The sequence below is a fragment of the Crotalus tigris genome, unplaced genomic scaffold, assembly GCF_016545835.1.
Source record: "Crotalus tigris isolate CLP2741 ecotype Arizona unplaced genomic scaffold, ASM1654583v1 scf7180000024345.2110221, whole genome shotgun sequence".
Lineage (NCBI taxonomy): Eukaryota > Metazoa > Chordata > Lepidosauria > Squamata > Viperidae > Crotalus > Crotalus tigris.
In genome coordinates, this window is record NW_024100514.1 from 270,878 (window position 1) to 290,488 (window position 19,611).

At 38.7% G+C, this 19,611-nt stretch overlaps 1 protein-coding gene across 6 annotated transcripts in view; it reads right to left on the reverse strand.

Annotated features, from left to right (window-relative positions):
• Positions 1-19,376, reverse strand: part of HELZ (helicase with zinc finger) — a 144,698-nt gene extending 125,322 nt beyond the window's left edge. For 3 of the 6 annotated variants that reach the window (XM_039326833.1, XM_039326832.1, XM_039326831.1), the window contains exons 1-2: positions 19,276-19,354; positions 18,659-18,810 (exon numbers count right to left, since the gene is read on the reverse strand). In XM_039326833.1, the coding sequence (XP_039182767.1) occupies positions 18,659-18,700 (42 nt within the window). In that variant the 5' untranslated portion in view covers positions 18,701-18,810; positions 19,276-19,354. Of the gene's footprint in view, positions 1-18,654; positions 18,811-19,275 lie in introns of those variants that run through there. The other 3 variants (XM_039326830.1, XM_039326834.1, XM_039326835.1) reach the window with 3 other exon arrangements.
• Positions 19,377-19,611: the final 235 nt, after the last annotated feature.

The window sequence follows — 19,611 nt, forward strand, 5'->3', positions numbered from 1 at the left end:
AGATTCAAACTTGGTACAGAGATGGTCATAATTACAGTTAGATGGATGATCTTTATTGGAAGGCAGACAGGAAGAGGGGCAATTGTGTTAACATTCCTAGATTTCTTGACTGGGAGATACCTGCTTGACCCCTTGGGGTTTTACTGATTTATTTATTGGATTTACATCTGCCACAATCAAAAAGATCCATAGGGGTCCCAGGAGTTTTTATTGCCTTAATACCAACACAAAACTGCTGAAAAGTGTCATATTGTTTTGGAGCCAGTTGCCCACATGCTAATGATATTCAGCTACACTTTTCATTTCTTGCATCTCAAATTCTGTTGGGAAGTCAGAATTATAGCATGAGGAATGGGCCCAGACTCTCCATCAAATAACTGATTTTCAGTCTGAGCATCCTCCTAGGACTAGCATTAATACTAAACCGCTTCATAAGACCTGTTGCAGGAAAAGTTTTTTTTAATCACCTTCAGCATCTAAACCAGCCGTATTTAAAGGACCTGATACTAGTGACTGATGACCTGATAATCTCAAGGTTCAATTTTTGCAGGGTGCTCCTTGTGAGGCAGTCATTAATGACATACTGGAAATTGCAACTAGCTCACAATATGGCAGCCTAGGTGGCATGGTGAGCAGTGGTGGCACAATGGATAGAATGCAGTATTGCAGGCTTAATCTGCCGACTGCCAGCAGTTCGATTCTCACCAGCTCAAGATTGACTCAATCTTCCATCCTTCCGAGGATGATAAAATGAGGACCCAGATTGTTGGGGGCAATAGGCTGACTCTGTAAACCGCTTAGAGAGGGCTGTAAAGCACTGTGAAGCGGTATATAAGTCTAAGTGCTATTGCTAGGTAGTGAGTGGTACTAGTAGGAAGTACCATATCAATCTTGTACTGAAACCAATGTACTAATTGCTATTGTTTTTTTATTCCCAAATATACTTATTTTGATATGCAAAGTTTTACGGAGCTTAAGCCAAAGTCACTTGCAGGACTACTTACTCTCACACCTATAGTTCCCTGCAAAGTCCTGCAAAGGCAGAACTTTTGGTATATTGCAACAATTTTGTTTTATATGGTATAGTTTCTGGCTATTCCACAGAAAAATGATTTGCTGCTCCTAGGCAATTATAGGCATACTATCAAGGGCAAACCTAGCAGACAATTTTGTCTCCCAAAAAGTAGAGAAGGGAACTAGGGGATTAGCCATTTTGGATCTAATTCTCACTAACAGAGATGAAATGATAGAAGGTGTTGAAGCCATAGGAACCCTGGGAGGAAGTGATCATGCAATATTAGAATTCAACATTATAGAAGCACAAGCAATAGAACACAGTCAAACTAGAGTCTTGGACTTCAAGAGAGCTAATTTCAATAAACTTAGAGAGGGCTTGGGAAGGATTCCATGGATGAGAATCCTCAAGGGGAAAACAACTCAAGAAGCTTGGGAAATTTTGAAAAATGAGATAATAAAAGCACAGTCTAGCACAATACCAACAAAGAGGAAAACAACAGCTCCCAAAAGAAACCAGCATGGCTGCATAAAGAACTCTCTGACAAATTGAAAGATAAAAAGGACAAGTATAGAAAGTGGAAAGAGGGGAACATAACTAAGTCAGAATATCAGCAAATAGCCCGAGCCTGCAAAGATGAAGTGAAGAAAGCCAAGGCTCAAAATGAACTAAGGCTTGCGACCAAAGTCAAAAATAACAAAAAAAGCTTCTTTCAACATGTAAAAAACAAGAAAAAAGTGAAGGAAATGATTGGTCCATTAGTGGGTGGAAGTGGCAAGAAGGTGACAAGCAACAGGGAGAAAGCAGAACTATTTAACTCATTTTTTGCATCTGTCTTTACACAAAGGGAAAAAACAGACCAACCTATCAAAAATAGTGCCATAAAAAACAAATAGAAACACAAGTTAAGATAGGCAAGAAAATGGTAAGTGAGCACCTATCCAGCCTAGATGAGTTCAAATCACCAGGACCAGATGGATTACACCCCAGAGTTCTCAAGGAACTGGCAGATGTGATATCGGAGCCACTGAACTATATTTTTCAAAGATCCTGGAACACAGGGGAACTACCAGAGGACTGGAAAAGAGCTGATGTAGTTCCCATCCTCAAAAAAGGAAAAAAAAATGGATCCAGGGAATTACAGACCTATCAGCCTGACCTCAATACCTGGGAAGATCCTGGAAAAGATAATCAAACAACGAATCAACGAACACCTAGAGGCAAACAAAGTCATTACTAAAAGCCAACATGGGTTTGTCAAAAATAGATCATGCCAGACAAATCTTATTGCATTCTTTGACCAAGTGACAAAATTAGTGGATCAGAGGAATGCTGTGGACATAATTTACTTGGACTTCAGTAAGGCATTTGATAAAGTAGATCACAACCTACTACTTGACAAGATAGAAAAATGTGGGGTAGACAGAATCACCACCAGATGGATCCGTAGCTGGCTGACCGGCCGTACTCAGCGAGTGGTCCTCAATGGAACTGCATCTATATGGAGGGAAGTGTGTAGTGGGGTGCCCCAGGGCTCTGTTCTGGGCCCAGTACTCTTCAACATCTTCATCAACGATTTGGATGAAGGGATAGATGGGGAACTCATCAAATTTGCAGACGACACCAAGCTGGCAGGAATAGCCAACACTCCAGAAGACAGGCTTAAGATACAGAAGGATCTGGACAAACTTGAACACTGGGCACTAACTAACAAAATGAAATTCAACGGTGAAAAAAGTAAGGTTCTACATTTAGGCAAGAAAAACCAAATGCACAAGTACAGCATAGGTGGCACCATGCTCAATAGTAGTAAGTGTGAGAGGGACCTCGGAGTCCTAGTAGACAATCACCTAAATATGAGCCAGCAGTGTGCTGCAGCTGCCAAAAAGGCCAACACAGTGCTAGGCTGCATTAACAGAGGGATAGAATCAAGATCACGTGAAGTATTAATACCACTCTTCAATGCCTTGGTAAGGCCACACTTGGAATACTGCATCCAGTTTTGGTCACCACGATGTAAAAAAGATGTTGAGACTCTAGAAAGAGTACAGAGAAGAGCAACAAAGATGATTAGGGGACTGGAGGCTAAAACATATAAGGAACGATTGCTGGAATTTGGTATGTCTAGTTTAACAAAGAGAAGGACAAGGGGGGACATGATAGCAGTGTTCCAATATCTCAGGGGCTGCCATAAAGAAGAGGGAATCAAGCTATTCTTCCAAAGCACCTGAAGGCAGGACAAGAAGCAACGGGTGGAAACTAATCAAGGAGAGAAGCAACCTAGAACTAAGGAGAAACTTCCTGACAGTGAGAACAATTAATCAGTGGAACAGCCTGCCTCCAGAAGCAGTAAATGCTCCAACACTGGAAGTTTTTAAGAAGAGACTGGACAACCATTTGTCCGAAATGGTGTAGGGTTTCCTGCCTGAGCAGGGGTTTGGACTAGATGACCTCCAAGGTCCCTTCCAACTTTACTACTATTACTATTACTATTTAAACAATAATTCAAGAATTGCCTCTTTAGTCTCTGATGCAAATTAATTAACTGAAAACTCCAGAATTTATATTAGGGTACTTCTGGAAAATTGGCATCAATTTTCTATTAACATTCCTCACCCCACCTGGTTTTAATGTTTTAACAAACATTCTGGGGGGGGGACAACAGCGACTGTTTCAAAGTACACTTTAACATCTACATTATTTCACTAGAATGCATACAATGAAGAACAGAAATAAAAATAGATTTGCAATTTAATTATAGCAGCACATTACATTGCAAAGTGTGATAAATCTAATTAGCATTTTTACCCCTTTCTTTCAAAGGGGTTAGGAGTTAGGGCGTTTATGCAGATTCAAGCAATAACATTAATAAATCAAATAATGAACAGATAAAAAGCGAGTTGATACTTTTGTCACCATCTCTACAACATATTTGTCTTCTACTTAAAATACAAGGGCATTTCTATTGCAGTCCCTAAATAAGTTATATTTCTTTCAAGAGTAGAATATTTATCTTAAAAAAGTGCTTAGAAGGCGCACAACCCAGTTTTTCTTAGTATGTCATGCAACATAAACACCCTTGACATTTAAGCCAAAAGCATTAACGTAAAGATGGGTATGGGCCTTAATGAAGTACTACAATATTTTAAGATAACACAATATTAAGAATAGGAATTTAAGTCTTATTTAGAAATATATTGTCTAAATAAGATGCATATTGCCATATATTTCCCAGGTAAAACAGACAGGAAGCATGACCAGATGGGCTAACTCTCCTTTCTTGTAAAGCTACAGTATATTAACAGAATCCTACAAGTTTGAAAGTACAAGTTTCTCAGGATCTCCATAACAGCCTGAGAAGCCATGGAGTATGTTCTGAGTCTCTTCCTCTACCCCAGCGGTTCTCAACCTATGTGTCGCGACCCCATTTGGGGTCGAACGACCATTTTACGGGGGTCGCCAAACAACGCGATCCGCCATTTTTCCCCCTCAGGGGGCAGCGCCGCGCATGCACGCCGCGCATGGGGGCGCCGCCGCGCATGCGTGGCACATCCGTGTGACGGGGGTCGCCATCACACAAACGTTGAGAACCGCTGCTCTACCCATTGTGCAGCTGTGAACTATTTCCTTTTATCTGACCTAGGCAGCATTTTCTTGCCCTGATTTTTCACCTGCCACTGCATATATACTGTCATATAAACTGCATAGTATTTATTTGTCATATATATTATATGCTTTAGTGGTTAAGGTACCAGATTAGAAACCAGGAAACTGTGAGTTCTAATCACACTTTGGCCATGAAAGCCAGCTGGGTGACTGTGATAATCAGCTCAATTCACCTCATAGGGTTGTTGTGAGGAAAATAGGAGGAGGAAGCAGTATTAGATATGTTTGCCACTTTTGAGTTGTTCATAAAAATAATAAAGGTGGGTCTGCACTGATCCTAATTATTAAATTAATTACTCCCTAGGCCAATCTGTTTAAGCACATAATAAAAATAAAAGTTTGCATTTATAGGGCACAAATTAGAATGTATTGGAAGAATGAAAGAAATGAGCAGACTAACAAGCTATTTATGCACAACCAGGGAAACAATAAATAAATTTAGTTGTATCTCTCAGCTTTCGAGCACTCACTTTCATTACTGTAACAAACATTAATACTGCATTTCTGGATAAAAGAGTAATGTAACTTGATTTAGGATTGCCATACACTCCAGTCTTTGACTCGATTCTACAAATATCACCCCAAAACCCATTGAAGAAATTAGCTTGTCTTCTCTGCTTTCACAATTTTGTTTCAGTTTTTGCTGCAGTCTGTTTAGATAAAATGGGAAATGTGCTGGAAGTCTTCTGATTTCCACCTCCCAGCAGTCTATTCAACTGGTAAACAAGTATCTTATCACTGACCTAAAAGAAGGACAGATATTACATTTCTCTCTATTGCAAGATGTCTCCCATGAAGACACAATATTTGCTAGCAAAGACATTGTTTGCTTTTTTTTTTTTTTACTATCAAGGTTCTTGTACCAGAAGAGCCTAGTAAGAAAAACCTTTATGCTGGTATATTTAACACTCCTGTCCAACTGTTATACTGTGATGGAATTTCTCTTCCACTACATTCCCCATCTCCTCCCATAGCTTGCTTTAAGAAATTCCCTCAACTCTCTAGCAAAGTGGTGTGTGTGTGTGAGGTGAGAGAGAGAGAGAGAGAGAGATGGAAGCAATTCTACTAGTAGCCAGCTACATTTCATACGAGATGGCATACGGAAGGGCTTATATGCTTTGTTCAAAGAAGGCACAGCACAGATGCAAAGAGTTGTAAAAGACTGTATGGTCATTTAATACACACACACCCATTCACAGAATGGGACTCTAACATGCCGCAAAACATTAGCCTCAAGTATAACTTGCATTTCCATCAGTTTCTTTGCCACCGCTTAAAAAATAAATGGCAGGTGTTTGCTTATTATTCAGAAATGTTGGTGTTTTGCATTTCCAGAAATTTATTTTAAAATTTCAAATAATTCTGTTGCTCCAAAAACATTGGGAACTTTAGCCAAAATATTAAGGCAAGCAGCTGCCATCACACTCTAGAATTTCTATCTAATCTGTAAACTTTTTAAAGCTCTTTAGCTCTAAGTTGTTCTGGTTTTTTTATTTCAAACCAGCATCAAAGGATCAAGACACCTTTAATTTATTCATGACCTCCAGAACATTGAATATGGGATAGAGTACAGGATGCAGTTGGACAGACTAGTTTTTAAAAACATTTTATTCTTGAAACAATTATAACAGTTTTCAATTTGCTATTGGGCACAAAGAAAGTCCTGCTGAAAGTATTTAAAGCCTTAAAATATGTAAAGCTTTAAACACTCTGTAGGTAAAGGGAAAAAACAGGCCAGATGACATTTGTATATGTGTTGATATTGATACATATACAAAAAGGAAGGGGCCTAGATGGTGCTATGATGACCACCAACTTCCTGTTTCTTTCCTCTCTGCAGAGGCCTCTGAGATCAAGATAGTTGAGGAACAGCAGCCTTCTGTATCAACCAGCCTAGTGTTTGATATTAGTTCTTTTCGTATATCTCACTAGTAGGTTCAGTTTGGTCTGGGAAAGCAAGACAAATAGGTCATTGCTTCTACGTTCTGGAGCTCCCATTCAAAGAAGGCCAATTTTACTCCTCATTATCCAGGCTGAAGAATTCTGGGAGTTGAAGTCCACAAGTCATAAAAGGGCCAAGTTTGAAAACCCCTCTTTTAAAGGAAAGTATCTGTGCTTTCTGAATGTTATAAATGCTATTTTTCAAAAAGGGGGGAGGGAATTGTCAGGAAAAATCAGGCCCACACATGACGGTCCAATTAAAACTGATTTATTGCTAATCTAGCTATCTATTATTGTCTATGCACAGGAATCTTCTCAACTAATCATTAGCATCAGCTTGGAGTTAGATAAGGATCCATTTAATTCAAAGGAAGTTGGACTTGTTTGCTTGTGGTTACATAAGGATTCTAGGCTGATCCCTCTTTTGACTTCACCCCCAGGTTCTTCCACTCGTTTTCCTACAGGGATAGAACTTTTCTCTTTGTATATTTATGTCATTGTATTCATATGATAAATGACTTTATTATGATCGTCCTTCAAGGTGCCTAAAAGTTCTTCAAGATAAGACTTGTTGTCAAATGTTTTCAAATTAAATTAATATTTCAAAGGCACACTCTAAAGCCAACATTTATTTTCAACTATTTTGTTCTTTGATGTAAAATCCCAAACTCTAAAAAATACTTTAGAAAAGCATTTTAATTAAAAAATATCCATAGAGCCTTTTAAAAAGAATCTGGAGGAGGAGGAGGAGGAGGAGGAGGAGGAGGAGGAGGAGGAGGAGGAGGAGGAGGAGGAGGAGGAGGAGGAGGAGGAGGAGGAGACAGGTTTATAGAGGGAAAAGGTGACATTACTGTATCTACCCTAACAGGAATAGAGAGGAAGATTTCTAGACAAGAAGATAGAAGGGACCATAGAAGGGAAATAATTTCCAACCGCAAAAAATGGACACTTATTCCCTACTGAGCACTACAGTCAAGAGGAAAGAGTTGAAAATGGCAAAAAAAGATGAAATTCTTTACAATTCCAACTGAAGAAATAAATGAAAATTCACACACCCACCCCTCCAGATCCTCAGAAGGAAGGGATTGAGAAGGCTGAAGTGAGAGCGCCAATTGATGAAACAATGGAAATGGAAGGAAGAGCACAACATGTCCCAGTCTTCCATGATGTGAAGGAGTAGGAGGCAGATGTTCCACTGAGGGAGGTGGCAAAGATTTTTATGGTCTGCTCCTGTTCTTCTGAAGCAGAGGCCGAAGGGCCTGATCTGACAAGTTGCCAGGCTCAAACATCAGGAGGCAATCAATTATCCAAAGCCAACAACAGAGGCAATGAGCAGGAGCAGATGATGACAGACTCAAATAATATGAAGCCAGATACTGGTGAGTCACCCAGAAAAAGGGCATGCTGGAAACTTTTGAATGACAAAGCAAAGACAATCTGTTGGCAAGGATGACAATGACCCTAACTGAACAGTGCCCATAGCTGGAGCTACTTAGTAGTAGTTACCAGGACCTTGGTGTCCATTGTAAATAAGTCCCCAAAGTCAGACCTACATTTCTGTATCTCTACTCTCTTGTCAAGAGTTTATGACTCAGACTGGCTTGTGGAATTCCTTTGTGTTTGAATCTTAGGCCGATACAAAACATTCTTGTTTCTCTACGCCGCCTCACCCCTTTTATCTGGACCTGCTTCCCATTAACTGCCAATCTTTTAGCCCTGCCTCTTGTCTGTTATAGCTACAATTCAGGACTGCAATCTGTAAACCTCTGGGTTTTTCTCCCTGGACTCTCTGCTTTAAGCTGCACTGGCATGGCTGGTACAGTACCCTGGCTACCAGACAAGATCTTACCTTCCCTGGAGTTTGTGCGTGAGTGTTTAGCTGAGCATTCATTCTACTGTCGTATTCGTTGTCTGAATTACAATCTCATTATTAAACTAGTTCCAACTTGCTACTATATGATTGCACAGTCAAGAAAAGGACAGAACGAAAGGGAGAGATGGGGTAAGAATTGAAGACAGTGAGGCAGGAATCTGATTCTTATGCTTGAGACAGCCATATTGTAAACAAGGGACAGAAGGCAGAAAACCTCAAAACCGAGAAGTGAGCAGTTACACAGCAGTTGATTCAAAAAGGCGAGAAGAAAAGACCCAGAATTAAATCTGGAGACTAGCATACATAGACAGCATGATTCTACTACATTGTTAGACAGAATATTTCTTGATATATGTGGCTTCTTAATTCCCTGCAGGAAATCTATACATCCAAACTTCTTGGGTCTGCTTGGGATCACAAAACAGAGAAAGCATTTAATTGCTTTACTGACTCTGAAATCCATCTTTGCCCCCAAAGCCTCCAAAGCTTTCAAAGATTCCTGGGAATAGAAATTTAAAAACAGTGCTGTAACAGAATACAAACAACATTAAACCTACATAATCCACTTCTGATTCATCAGGATCGCTGGTCAAAAGTATAACTTTAAAAAACTATTCAAAATGCTGTAGAGATACCTGGAAGATATTTTCTCGGGCTGGTGAAAAACTTCAAAGTAGAGTATTTTGTCAAGGAATGCTCTATAACGGAATTACAAGCTTTAATTTTCATAGCACAGTCTGAGCTAATAAAACATTGGGAAGATTTTTATTCCCAGAAAAGCAATTCAATCTGTTACAGTACAAATAAAAATAAAAATGCAATCCAGCATATGTCACCAATATTTTTGTTGTGATCCCGAGACATCTAAAAGTGTACTCCTGTAGAGAACTGTAATAATAGAAATCTTCTACTTCCACAATAAAACATTCTATGGAATGGGGGAGGGGATGTCCATTTTTCTGTACAACTAAAAAAAAATCAATAGAAAGATAATTCCATCTAAATTCAGTCCAAATGAGTACATACCTTCCACGATTATAGTTTTCCATATAAGGGAATGACCCTTCATGTATAAACTCATGCATCAATAAGATATACTATTCTAGGGGAGGTGCTAAGACTGCAAAGGAGAAGCAGCTATTTACTCAGCTCCTCTTAATTTTTCTATTTAATCAAACAAATGGTTGTTGTGTACTATTTCATTTTTATCCATTTCTTAAAAAATTAATAAGCATTACCATCGGGGGAAGGGATTTTTTAAATCTCAAGATCCCACACTAAGGTGGAAGAGCCTCTTACTACTTCGGAAGCAAATGGAATGGGAAGCAACATTAGAAACAAAATGATTGCTAACCAAACACAGGCATCCCATCAAGAAACAACACAGAAGGACCATCAAAACTCAGAAAGCAGCAGTTGACAAGCAGCCACAAACCCAAGAATTAATGGATTGTGAAGGATGAAGCATATAAGCCCCTTTCACTCCTTGTATCCATGATTATCCATTTACCTGGGAAGCTTGCAAGCTACTATCTCATCATAAAACTACCAGTACCCAAAAAGACTTGGAATTATGCTATTTCATCTCAACAGCACACAAAATGTGGTAGATACACCGATTACTGAATAATACCTATTTTCATATATCTGGAGCAAATTTCTGGCTTACTATCTTTGGACATGCAAACACCTGTAATTATTCCCTTCAGTTAAACTTTTATCTGCGAGAAATCATTTTTCCTACATAAACAGGCAAGCCCACATAAAGTCAACATTACATAACAGCCAGTTCAATTTATTTTTAATATGAGAAGTGATTCTGACAACGTCATTGGAAACATTTGTAGCAGGATTTGATTTTGATTGCTTTAGGATATATTTGTTAGACGATTAATCAAGGGGCTTCTGTATTAAAATAGGAAAGACTACTCTTGGAGTTAGTACGACTTACAGAACAAGCACTCTGCAGTACGTGAGCCCATTAGTAATCCTCTGAAAATCCCTCTGCAAGGCTGGAGGCCCTCTGAGCAGCGCAAATGCGGTGCTGAAAAATTTGAGTCGCCTTCAAGGAGCCTCTGTTGAATCAAAGACTCTTCCGCAATCGGAAGGCACTCTTATATTAGTGAAAGAGCAAGTATTAATCCAGAAAGTTAACTCCATTTAACATTAGTCAATACATAATATTTCATCGATAGAAGAGAATATTTGTAGCTTAGGGTTGAGCTGTGAGATCCTTGATCTATGAGCTTGGTGGTTTTCTTGCATATGTTTCATTACCAAACTAGATAATATTATCAGTTCTGAGTTTGGTAATGAAACATCTGCAAACACTCACACACACACACAAGCTCAGAGAGCATCCAATGTGTAGAACTGGAATTATGCAGAAAAGACCAAAGATTTATCGGTATGGTTGCCTGCCCAATATTTACACAAAGTGCCATTCGTTAATTCTGAAATCAAAATATTTTTATTAAGCTATTGCATCCCATTGATTTAATTAATTTAATTGCATCCCATTTAATTAATTGTATTAAGAACTGTTTAAACATGTCTTCAGGAATATAGATGCTTTATAAAGTTATAATGCAATCCGAAATTCCAAGAGAAGCAAAAAGATTCCATTGTGGAAAGTAATATCTGCCTTCTATAATTACTAGCTGCCAAATTGGTTTTTGTTGTCTGTTATTTTGATTATTTTTCACATAAAATTTAAGGTCTGGACTCTGAAAATAGGAGAGCTGAAGAAGGAGCATTCCCATTCTTCCTCACCAAGAAAAGAATTTCCAGGGACAAAAGAGTACAAATCTTGATAGTGATTTCAGATACTGTCGATTCAGAGTGTTAAAACTATATCTACAATTCTTGTGAATAAATATTCCATTACAGTCATCATGAATTCTGAAAAACTCTACAGCAGGGGGTAGTAAACATCCATCTGCTTAAAAGCTGCACCAAGCTTTTTCCTGGGGGAGGGGGGAGAAAGAAAAAAGCCCTAGCCCAAGTTCAGACATAAGACGCACCAGATTTGAGTGATATGAACCAACCACGTAAACAATGTGATAACTATTTTTATTTATATTACTTAGGGAAAATTTGAGCTAAGCCTCTCTCCCTTATGTGTAAAATGAAATAATGCATTTCCATTATGTTTTTTAATCAATCAATCGCCGTTAAAACATAAGTGTTCAATTGCAATTTTTTTGCTACTTGTAAATGTATTTATTTAGTAAATATACAGCTTTCCTTTCTAACCCAATAGGTTTTAACCTACTCTAGTGCATTCACATACGAATTCCATTTAAGTAATTATTGGTTTGTGTGTAAGCTTTTTCTTCTCCCTATTCTGTGTAGAGGCACCTCAGCAATTAAACATGCTGAGCCTGTCAGCTGGAGAGATGACAGCCCAGGTTCAAGACTCAAGCTTCGTGCAACTGGATAAGTTCCTGTTACTTGCCCCAGCTCCTGCCCACTTAGCAGTTTGAAAGCATACAAATGCAAGTAGATTAATAGGTACCACTTTGGTGAGAGGTAACAGCATTCCGTGCACCTTTGGCATATAATCATGTCACATGACCACAGAAGCATCTTCAGACAACACTGGCTCCCTTGACTAGGAAATGGAGATGAGCAATGTGCGCTAGAATCAGACACAACTGACAGGGAAACCTTCACCTTTTATTCTGTAGATCCCTTACTTGGCCAATAAAAAGACATTAATTTCACCAATGTTAAAAAAAAACACCATGCAATGCTCTCTTTTCTATGCTGCCTTTACTGTTACTGCTTTAAGGTAACAGGAAAAGGTAGTATTATCTGGCGTAGCCAATGCACACAATGAACATTAAATCAAAGATACTCACAAAGTTCTTCCCAACTTAACAATGTATTAGAGAGGAGGATAACCATATAGTTGCACTACCTGCAAAGTGGAAGTGTGACATTTTAAATAGAAAAAATGTAATTTGTGATTATGCATATTTACAGACGTAAGACATTTCTCAGTGATAATTGAAGCTAGTCTTGATACCTCCTTGATCAAAAGCCTCATACTTTAAATACTGTTGGGAACAACAATGGAAAAGTAATTCTTTTTAGTTAGTCACTGTAGGACACGGGTGTCAAATTCGCCATGTCACGTGACGTGTTGCAATGTATCATGACTTTTTTCATATTGCCAGAGCTGAGGTGGGCGTGGGCTCTGCAAGATGCAACCAGCCCACGGGCTGGCAGTTTGGCACCCCTGCTGTAGGACATAAAAAGGTGGATTAAATAGGCCTTTGGCTTGATTCAGGAGAATTTTTCTTAAATTCATTATTTCCAGAACAAAGCAGTAAGTATGTTAGAATATGACTATGAAGCCATACATTTGTTCACAAAGATTTTTCTACTCCAATAGTAGTTAAAAACCTGGGGTTTTTTTTGCAAATATTAATTCTTGGAGAAAATACTATACTTCATGCTCTTCCATGATCAACAAGAAACTTCAGCCTTGAGTAACCAATTATCAGACAGAGACAAGACATTAAATTTTAGTCTAAACATTAGGCGAAAAATCTCTCCACAACTCCAGAATGTCTGTCAGCAGGACCTGGTCAAAGGTAAATGCTTATCATGGTTTTTATATATGTTAGGGGAGTAAATATAAACTGTAATGTTATTCTAAAACTGTGCATTGCTGGTTTTGTTTAATGGTTTTCTACTTACCTAAATAGAGGAAGATTGATTTTTTTCTCATTTTTAAAAGGAAAAAAAGTTATTAGGTATATAAGAAACTCAGAATGTACTCTCAGCCATGCCTTGATTAGTAAAGTTCATATTCCTACCATTCTAAGATCACTTTTACATGGTTTTGCACTAACTATAGTTAAGGGAGTAAATGAGCAAACATGTCTTATATAACATAGCAAATCAAAGCTGGCTTTGGCTTTCCAGCTTCTTACCTTCTGTTCAGTATGCCAACTAGTGAGCAATTCCTGGATTTTTAGAATTATTATTTTCAAAAAAATGACCAGGTAGAGTCAAATGTCTTGAAAAAATGTCCAGGTGCTATGAAATGCCATTACTCTCAGACAAGCACTTGAAAATAACCACTCAAGTCACTCAGTTCTATGCTACCATTTTACAATACAGGTAGTCCTTGACTTATAACCATTCATTTAATGACCGTTTGAAATAACAACACTGAAAAAAGTGATTTATGACCATTTTTCACACTTACAATCATTATAGCAGCCCCATGGTCTGGTGATCAAAATTCAGACACTTGGCAATTGCCATGAATTTATGATGGTTGCTTCTAATAAAGTCAATGGAGAGTCCAGATTCACTTAGCAACCATGTTACTAGCTTAACAACTGCAGTGATTGCCTTGACAGCTGTGGCAAAGAAGATCGTAAAATAGGACAAAACTCACTTAGCAACTGTCTTGCTTAGCACAGAAATTTTGGGCTCAATTGTGGTTAAGGACTACCTGTATGCCATACCATTGCTTAGGATTGGAATTTACTATTTTATTTGGATTTAGTTTAGTAACTATGTTCTTAATTATTTTAGACTCCATTATTCTCTTATAACACATATAGATATATCTACAAGAATGCAATATCTCTTTTATTCAATATTTTGTTTGTATCTGGCCTTAGGGCTGTAATAAAATTGAACTGAATTATTACTACTATTACTATTATTATTATTTTCAAAAAAGCAGATCCACACAATATAAAACGGAGAATAATGCTTTCCCCGCCTGTGTCTTTTCAGAACAAAACTCCAGAAAGGAGCAGACAGATGATGATGATGCCATATGACCACCTCTTCTCTGCCACTTCTAATCCTTAGCTTTTACTCCTAAAAAAATAGCTGCTGCCTAAAGATACATTAACCATCAATGGAGGCTATTAGGACCAACATCTGGACCACGAGCTGGGCAAAATAATCACTAAGCAATCCACACTTATAAATTGTGATTAAAGCATAGCAGTTAGACATACCATTTCCCTAAAAAGCTACAAGTAATAAATAATATCCTAGGAGAAAATATTAAAATTGGAATACCCCTTCTGAGGCTTTCCATAAAAGATTATGTCAAGTGCAAATACACCATGAGTCACTAGTCAAATGTAGGTGAACTTCCTATGTGTTACTCTGGGAATACAAAAATGAGCAACTGTAAATATATATTTTTTAAAACGCTGTATTTTCTCCTCCTTATTGTGGTCACTAAAATGATATGGGAGAAAAGAAATATACTGATGATAAGACAGCTATATTTCCCAACCAACAAAATTAGATGAGTTTCTGTTATTTTGGGGTGCTGAATACAGTTACAAAGAACTATATGTTAGGAAGAATATTGCTTAGCAACACAATTAAAGGCAATATAAGCAAAAGAAGGTTGGCTACTTCCTAGCAGTGGTCTTGAACCTTTCCAGCTCAGCGGACTGATGGTGACCACAGTGGGGTGGGGGGAGGATGGTTGCGCGTGCATGCCGCTTTCATAAATGCAGCTTTATGTATGCGTGCACGCTCACCTACCACTTCCGCAGCCTGATTCTGAACAGGCTGCAGCCCAACATTAGGCCACGGACTGGGGGTTGGGGACCCTTGCTTTATGGCACACAATCAGGTTCCTCCATAGGAGATTTACAATAAGATATGGCAAAAGTATGTAACTACAATTCTTAAATATGCCCAGTAGTGAAACACTGGCTGAAAAATTTTACAGGATGGGCAAACTTGTAATTAAAAGTGAGCACATACACTAACAGCATGCAAACATTTATGTTAGGAAGGGACTGAAGAAACATAGGTGCTTAAAATGATATAAAATGTGTGGGTTTTACAACACTACACTCTACATATTTTTCACTGAAGACTCATAAAAGTATTAACTCAATTAACCCTGATTGGTTAAGTAAAATACACTCTTCACTAGTAACATTTCAGGATAAAATATTTGCCATGGACCAATATGTTTGTGATTCTACCACAAGCACTTGAATTAAGGAGATACTATATCAGTAGTGGTGAACCTATGGCACGCGTGCCAGAGGTGGCACTCAGAGCCCTCTCGGTGGGCACATGCATGGTCGCCCCAGCCCTGCCTCCCCCCACGTCCCCTCCTCCTCACCAGCAGCCCCCCCAGAGGAGAGTAGCCCCCGAGCGCAGTCCACACAGAGCAGCACAGCCAAGGGCATGGCAGCCAGGCAGCGGGGACAAGATTCTGTCCTCATGCCCTGTCATACGCAGCTGCTGCTGCGGGGCATGGGCAGAGGGCATGGCCATCATGGCGCTGCTGGGCTGCCAGGGTGATCTGCGGGGGGCCATGGAGGCGGTGGGTGGCCATGCGGGTGAGTGGGGTGCAGAGTGGGGGTGGGCGGGGAGGCGGGGGTGGTTTTTGGGCACTTGGTTTCTAAAAGGTTTGCCATCACTGTACTATATAATATTAAAAATAGATTCATTGCTCTCATGATTGATGAAAACACTGTTTTCAGCAAAATAACTGCATTTAGGTTCCATTTTAACATTTCTATGAGCTTCAAAAATTTCATATTATATATTAATTACTAAATCTCAAACAGCGATTTAGTAGGTAAGTTTTATTCAAGCTGAGTGATGACCATCATATGCCTGATTTTAATTGGAAATCTTCCCCAGTCATAATATTAGATACTCCTTTCTTTAAAAAGAGGAGTCCTAGAAACAGAACACTTAAATAGTAGTAGTCCTTGCTATATATTCTGGGGTTTACTTCTTACCAGTGAGGACATCAGATATGATTTGATTTTGGCCTAGTATCCTGTTTTAACTCAGATAATATGGTTTCTCAGCTGTGATATATTATTTAGGATGATGTATGAATCTAACCATGTGAGCAAAGCAGTAAGTGGATTTAAAATTGTAGCTTTAGTTTACTCAGAAATCCCATGAAATTAATAACCAAGGGATAACAACTTAAAACTGTCATTCTGTATAAACTCTCTTTGTAATAAACAGAACACATTGTCTCTGTGGGAATTCACAAGTTAAAAGAAGCTGGGCATTTAGTACTTTTTAATTCTTTCGAAGTAAACATATTTGCATAAAATGTTTGGGCCTCATTTTCTTTTTCTTTGAGATGTATTCAGAACTGATTGTTAACGCAAACAAGAGATCTTCCTGGTAAGTTTATTAAGTAACTGCAGTCAGATTACTCTCAGCCCAACCTACCTCATATTCTTACTGCAATGGCAGAGGTGGGTGGGTGAGTGATACGGAAGAGCCTGAGGTCTTAAACGAAAGGCAGGATATAAATCTCTAAATAAATAAATAGCAGAAGTGGCATCTCTTAAAATGGTCCTGTATTTTCTTATGTTGAAGAAAAGAACAGGTAATAAAATATTTAGCTCTTGCAAAGTACTTCTGTGTGTGTGCAAAAACCTCATGAATGAATGTTGTATATTCTCTCAAAATCCTTACACCAATCATCTGAATTAAATCAATATTAATATATTCAACCGCAATCTGATGCCACCTTCTAGACAATTTGGAGTTCTACAACTATAGGACAGAATTCTCTTTCACTGTATTTGAATTTGTTGCCTTATTGCATTTTTTTCTCCATTAATTTAACACATTTGTGTCTAGAAAAATGACAAGTAAGATATTGTTTATACAACCAGATTTAGATTTATAAAATGTATTAGCAGTAGTACAATCATTATCAAACGTTAGATCACAGAAAATAATTGGTCACCAGCTATAAATGACAGAAAAAAATTGTATTGCACTAAATGACCTGCAAAAACCACAAAAACATAATCTCACTACTAGTCTCCTCAGTTTTAAATTTGGAACTTTTGCTAGCGTTTTTAAGCTTACATCTTCTTAAAATTCTATACCTGTTATGAGCACATTGAAAATAACCAAAGTTTTAAGCCCTTTCTCTCTTCTAATACAAGATACTTATTTTAAGAATTACGCACACAAACACACACTCACATACTACTCCCCATAGATGTCTTATAATTTTAAATTGTACTAGTGGAATAATGAAACATATACTTTTTTCTATGTCTTTGCATTTCCTTTTAATTAAAAAAGCTATCATTTCCAAATAATAATTACATTATAATCCTAAACACATTTACTCAGAAGATTAAATTGTTATATATTCTCAGTTGAGTGGGAACGGCAGCCTTAATAAAACTGTATTTTTTATTTTATTTATGCTGGAAAAAAGTCTGGAAAAATCTTCTGATTTAAATCATAACTGAACAAGTTGAAAAGATAATGCTTAAATCCTTACAGTTTCTTTAGTGCAGGTTTCAATCAATCCATGAATCTGATGACTTAGGTTAAGATCCATGAAACCTTACACACTCATATATTTAAGTACCACAAGAGTCTGTGTGGTATTTGCTGTGAAAGACTAAATTATATCAACCATATTACTGAAGACGTTGAGTTGCAAACATTAAGGTCATTTCCTCTTATTTGATTGCAATATGGATGCCTATTCTCTCAAACTTTGGTTCTACAAGTTATAATCTCATCTTAATGAAACTTAATTACTACTTATAAATTGTTTTGCACAAAAAGTTGTTTGTACAAAAAAAAAATCCCTCTACATATTGTGAAACTATATGCTTTTAAAACCATGCCCAAAAGACAAATTCCAATAAGAAAACTGATTAAGACATTTTTGTTGCATGTGTATTTTCATCAACATATTTAATATATTTATATACAAGCACATACCTGTATAAATGTGCACATTGATATTTCAATCAAAACACGGATACAAAAGTATATTAAAGTTATGGCTTTTATATTTATTATATACACTAAATATAAAAACAATAACTTTTAATGTACAGACAGGATACATTCTTTTCTTATTCCGTGCAATTAACTACAATATCGTGCTCTGTTTTTGCAACTGCTTTTAAACATTAACTTTTTCAGATATCTTGGTTAAGGACCCTAAAAAGGAATTCATTCCTAAAGCTCCTGGAGGTCACCAATCTGAGCATTCCCTTCACAACTCAAGCCCTGTCTCCAAAATGTTCGATCCGAAGAAAAACAAAACAAAACAAAACAAAAATTCTGTATTCATAATTTACTTCCAACTTCAGGAAACCAAGAAGTGCTGCTTCGTAGAATGGGTAATAAATACCTACGTGACCGCTTCTTGGTGGCGAGAGGGGAGGGGATCTTTCCATTTATAAACGTTAAGAGTTGTTTGTTGCTAAGCCTCACAAAAGCCCAGACGATTCTCGAGGAATTCGCTTTTCCTACCCCCGCCCTGTAAAAAGCTAAGTCTCAGACTTCGCTTCAAAAAAAAAAAAAAAAAAAAGAGAAAAAAGGGGGAAAAGAAATCAGAAATACACACACAGAGCCCAGCCTCCAGGGTGGGTTTTGCGCCTCTCGCCTCCAAAGCCTTGAAGGTATCGCTCGCCTGCCAGTGAAGGAGCCGAATCCGCCTTCCTTCGCAACCGACCGACCCCGCTCTAGTCCCCCGCCCCACGAAGCAGTTTCGTGGCCAGGACCCCGGCCGGAGCCTCGGCGTAAACAGCTCCCCCCCGGACTGCGACTTCTTGCAGGCCCCTCCGCAGGCACAGGGCCCTCTCCGGCCAGCCCCGTTTGCGCTTCGCCGGGGACAGAAGCCTTCCCCTCGTCCCGCGGGACCCCGCGCTTCCCAGGCGGCTTCGGGGGTTTCTTACCCGTCCCAATCCCCGGCGGAGACCCCTCGTCTTTCCGTTTTTCCTAGCCAGCAAATAGGGAAGTCCTGACTTACCTGTCATTACTTTCTACGCCATCTTGGATCCACTTGTCAACGTCCTCCCAAAGCATTGTGGGTAAAAAGTGTCTTCTTCTTCTTCTCTCTCTCTTTCTCTCCCTCTCTCTCTCTCCCCACCCACCCGCGCGCCGCTTCACCGCCTCCTTCCTCGTTCCCCCTCCTCCCTCCTCCCCTCGCGCGTCCGGATCGGAGTGAAAGAAAAACTTACGCGAGGAAAGAGCTCTCCGATCTCTTTTGGCGAAGAGCGAAAAGGCGGCGGCGGCGGCGGCGGGAGATCGGGTGGTTTGCCTCGAGCAGTTGGGGGGGCTGGGGGGCAATGAGAGGGCAAGATGG